This window comes from Vipera ursinii (assembly GCF_947247035.1).
Source record: "Vipera ursinii genome assembly, chromosome: 2".
NCBI classification, from domain to species: domain Eukaryota; kingdom Metazoa; phylum Chordata; class Lepidosauria; order Squamata; family Viperidae; genus Vipera; species Vipera ursinii.
Window position 1 is genome coordinate 138,472,483 of NC_139513.1, and position 5,182 is coordinate 138,477,664.

The 5,182-nt window shown below is 47.7% G+C and overlaps 1 protein-coding gene across 1 annotated transcript; it reads left to right on the forward strand.

Moving 5' to 3' along the window:
• Positions 1-649: 649 nt before the first annotated feature.
• Positions 650-2,141, forward strand: TMDD1 (transmembrane and death domain 1). The gene has a single exon (XM_083351215.1). The coding sequence runs from the start codon at positions 1,126-1,128 to the stop codon at positions 2,005-2,007; it is 882 nt and encodes a 293-aa protein (XP_083207341.1). The 5' UTR covers positions 650-1,125; the 3' UTR covers positions 2,008-2,141.
• The last annotated feature ends 3,041 nt before the right edge of the window (positions 2,142-5,182 follow it).

A 5,182-nucleotide genomic window follows, 5' to 3' on the forward strand; every position in this document is an offset into this window, starting at 1 on the left:
CTGAAGCCTCCGAGTGGTCCTCAAGGGCAGCCCCATGTAGAGAGCGTTGCAGTAGTCTAAACGGGAGGTCACGAGCGCCTTTTGAGGGGTGAGAATACAGCCAGGGCATCTGAGGAAGGTTACAAGCAAAGGAGGATATTGCAGACCAAACAAGGGTTCCTGTTTAGTCACGTTTCCTCATAGTTTAGGACATTTCTTTCCTTTGGCCATGAACAGAGTGCCATTCTTTTGTCACCAAACTACCCTAAGTTATTCCACACTTGTAGGACGACACTGGATAGTGTTAAGTTTCCAGATAGGTTTGGGCACATTTGTATTTTTTCTACTTTGTGTTAATACATACATTCGAACTAGCGAGGATAGGAAATAGATGTTTTGCATCTCTTCCCTGAGCTAACATATTCAATCCAGCTTTCATAGGCAGAGATAGTATAGTTGCAACTTCCCAACAAGTTTAAACAAGATCAGCTAGATGCTGCCCCCTGCCAGTAACCTGTATTCCTATGTCAGGGGTCTGCAACCTTGACAACTTTAAGATTTGTGGATTTCAGCTCCCAGAATTCCTCAGCCAGCATAGGAATTCTAGGAGCTGAAATCCACAAGTCTTAAAGTTGTCAAGGTTGCAGACCCCTGTCCTATGTAAATATGCTGGGGGTGGGGGGAGGGAGTCTCATTAAATGTAACCGGATTCCTGAAAGATTATGCCCAAAACAGAGAAGCAAATTAATGTTATCCTCTCCTCATTACATTAAATACACATGTAGCCAATCAGGAATAATTCTGTCATTGAAAAAGAAAAGTCAGATAAATGGCTGCACATGTGAGAGAACTTCATAAATGCTCTCTTCATTCCGCATGACATGTATTGCATTATACGACAGATAGCTGGATATCTGTCAAATATCAACTCAAGCCACCTTTTAACACGCAAGCTAGAAATGGCAGTCTGTGTAGACTCAGAGGTACTCTTCTCTCTTGCTGCTTGAAGCACGTTAAGCTTCTGGTGCTTGGAGAGCTAATGCCAGAGGGTCAGGCTGGGAGGAAGACCAGGCAGCTGTCCGTGCCTGCGGGCAAACTTAAGGCTGTATTTCCATTCTCAACCTCCCGCTTTTCAGAGCCTTCTGAATGTGGCCTCCGCTCGGTCTAGCTCTTTCCTTGCTAGCCCTGCCCGCCTTATGCGATGACACGGTGGCCGACGACATCGGGGCCCACATGATGGCTCGCATCTCGGAGCTCTTGTCCCCGGAGGAATGCCAGGCCTTCCACCTCAAACTCCTGGGCCCCGAGGAGAACGTGAAGGACGAGCTGGAGCGCCTCTCCGAGAAGAACAACCCCCTGGGCCGGCGACGAAGGCGCCGCCGGGACATCATCACCACCACCACCGCCCAGTGCCATGAGACCCTGCAGCGCTGGCTGGAGACGGAGGGCGACGCCATGTACTGGGATCGCTTGTCCCGGGCGCTCCAGCTGATCGGCCGCGCCGACGTCTCGCTAGAGCTGGGCAAGAACCTCAATCAGGACAAGAACTTGGAGATCAAGAAGAACGTGGAGGAGTACCACGAGACGGTGAAGCACCTGACCTCCTCGCTGCTCCTGGACGAGAGCCCGGAAGGGAGCGCGCAAGGCCGGCGGAGGCGCGAGGGCCGGGCCTCCGCCGCGCCGCTCGAGCAGGGCGAGTGGGAGGGCCTGGAGCTGCTGGTCGAGCGGAAAAGGCGGCCGCCCTACAACAGGAGCCTCTTTGAGTGGGCCACGCCTCTGGCGACGGGGGTCCTCAGCGGCTTCCTGACGTCCTTCGTCCTGGTGGCGCTGGCGCTCTACTCTTTCGTCTGGATCCTGCACGAAGGCAGCCCCGGCTCCGCGCCGTCTGCCAACGCGCCTCCGCCCGCGGTGATCTTACGGCCGCCTCCCACCAGCCGCGGAGGCGTCTACTACTCGGTTCAGCGCCTTGAAAGCTATGGCGGGGAGACGGGGGACGAGGCAGAGGAGGCCGAAGACGCCTTCCGTTAAAGCGCAGCCAGGCGAAGCCGGCGGCGTCTCTTCTGAAGAGTGGAGACAATAAAGGCGGCTGGTTTATTTTGCATACATTTTGAGTTCTCTTCGCGTCGGCGTACGATTCCCAGGTTGAGGCACGCCATCGGCCCTCCTTGGGCACCAGTTCCTTCCTCCGCTTGAGGGATTTCCCCCTTCTCCTTTCGCTTCCTCACCACTGCAGCATGGAGAGCAGAGGGCTAAAAGGCTCCTTGGCTTTGATCCTATCTTGCCTGTATCAGTCGCTTACCAGTCTCCGGTTTTTGCCTCAAATGCAAAGGTGGGCAGGACGCCGGTAGACCTAGAAGCTTTAGACTGGGGGATTTTAGCAGATGCAACTGTAATCCTTTTTTATTTATTTATTTATTTATTTATTTATTTATTTATTTTTTATTTATTTATTTATTTATTTATTTATTTATTTATTTATTTATTTATTTATTTATTTATTTATTTATTTTAATTCCATTTATATCCCGCCCTTCTCCGAAGACTCAGGGGGCTTACAAGCTTAGCAGTAGCCTTCATTCTATGTATATGCCTGCTTATTAGGGCTTTCACACACACCCCAAGCGGCATTATTACAAAGTCAGCTTAATTGCCCCCAACAATCTGGGTCCTCATTTTACCTACCTCAGAAGGATGGAAGGCTGAGTCAACCTTGAGCCTGGTGGGACTCGAACCTGCACTAATTGCAGGCAGCTGGTGTTACTTAAGGAGGCATTAGCCCACTGCTCCACCAAGACTCTTTTAGGGGTGCATCAGCGAACATCCCCCTGCTGGTCACTTCATTAAAGCCAAAACTGCTCTCTCTCTCTCACTATTCCATATCAGCGATTCTCGACCTTAGCAACGTTAAAATCTGTGGACTTCTATTCCCAGAATTCCTCAGCCAGCTGAGGATTTGAAATTGAAGATCTGGGAATTGAAGTCCAGGCATTTTAAAGTTGCTAAGGATGAAAAGCAGCGTTCTATACATAGTAGTTACTGCAAGTGGCTGATACTCTGCCCCCGCCCCATCACCAAGTTGCTATGAGAAGCAAACACTACAAATGTGCAGTGAAGAGATTTTCCAGTACATTGCAATCCTGCTAGTGTCTCTAAGTACATTAGTCAAATATTTATGTAAGATCTGTGTGAAAAAAATTCTATCAAGCAGATTCCACTGCCCCTCCCAGGAAGATACTCATAGTAGAAGCAAAAGCCCTGACATAATTGTGTTTCGTTGGTTCTCATGCTGCCATATTGGTCAATGAGGCTGCCATATTGGTCAATGAGGGATCCATTTGTCCCTCTAAGAAGCTTGTTCTGCTACAATAATTGTGTTTCTTATGCAATCCTCTTTGAAGTGCAAAAACTATTGGCTGAACTTCAGGGAGGCTCCTAAGCATATATCATTTTGGTAGGCTTGCTCAACCCCAACCTAATCTTTAATTTCCTCTCTTGAATACCTTCTACTACCCTGTGGCCTTTAACAGGCAGTTAAGATTTCTTTGCAATTCCCTCATTTTTTGAGCCAGCAGATTTGAAATTTTAAAAACAGGTTGTGGGCATGCTCACAAAATAGTCAGTTGGCAGTTACATACTGGAAGATACAGTGGAGAGATAACTCTTCCTCCTCCTCCCCCCCTCTACCCCCCAATTTTATTCCCCTGGCTTTTTTGTGGACCTTTGGGATCACTTCCCAATCAAACAGGCTGCTAACTTCTAGTTTTATTTTCTAAGCATGCTTGCTTTTTAGGTCTAAGTGGAGTGAGTGCCACTGTTGGAAACTCATCAAAGAGTGCCACTTCGCTTTGTAGGCATGCTTCCTTCTCATTTAATGGCTGTTAATTAAGATAATTTTAAAAATAGTTAAACAAATGTGGCATGGACAACAAAGGCAAAGAAAACAAACCCAAAGGAGAAGAAAGAAAGAAAGAAAGAAAGAAAGAAAGAAAGAAAGAAAGAAAGAAAGAAAGAAAGAAAGAAAGAAAGAAAGAAAGAAAGAAAGAAAGAAAGAAAGAAAGAAAAGAAAAGAAGAAAAGAAAAGAAAAGAAAAGAAAAAGAAAGAGGCATCAGTTCTTCTTGCCAAAGGCCTGGGTGAAGAGCCAGGTCTTTAGGGTCCTTTGAAATACCAGTAGGGTAGGAGCAGTTTGAATTTTGTGAAAAACCTCATTCCAGAGGGCAGACACTGCTCCAGAGAAGGCATACTTCTGGGACCTCTACAGATGGCAATTTTTAATCAATTGAATTATCCTTCACCGGTGTATTCAGGGTCAGTTGAAGCTTCAGAGATGGTCTTCAAGGGCAGCCCATGTAGAGTGTGTTCCAGTAGTCAAATCAGGTCACTAGGGCTTGAATGACTATCTGAAGGGCACCTGTTCTAGGAAGGGGGCAATTAGTACCACATGAAGCTGGGCAAAAGCCTGTCTGACCACAGTTGCTACCTGCTCATCAAGCAACAGATGTAAGTCCAGGAAGATTCCCAAATTACACATCATCTTTGAATGGGGAAGTGCAACCTCATCCAAAGTCCAAGCTGGAATATCTTCAGATCTGGGCAGTCTAAACACCCACAGCCACTCATTCTTGGTAGAATCGGGATGGAGCTTCTCCCCATCCAAACCTGCACAGCCTCCAGGCACCTGGCCAGAATTTCCAGAGCCTTACCTGGCAGCCCAGAGTCAAAATATATAATTGGGTTTTATCAGGATGCTGATTATACAGAATCCCAAGCTGGTGGAGGACCACTCTCCCGGATCTAGGACAACTTGCTGCAGCCAACTCTGTTGCCCCATTCTGCTCTCTCCCGCCTGCCAATGAACACTGAATGGAGCTGGCCCTGGAGAAAAGAAGGAGACCATCATACAATGGTGTCCTCAATCTCCCAACTCATAGAACCAGTTCTGGAGGACACATTGGTCAATGGTATCAAAAGCTGCCGAGAGGTCAAGAAGCACAAGGATGGGTGGACTACCACCGTCCACAAGCACAAACAGAACTTTCTCAGCACTAAATCCTAGCCCGAATCTTGACTGAAATAGGTCTAGACCAGGGGTAGGCAACCTTGGCTCTTTTATGACTCGTGGACTTCAACTCCCAGAATTCCTGAGCCAGCAATTCTGGGAGTTGAAGTCCACGAGTCATAAAAGAGCCAAGGTTGCCTACCCCT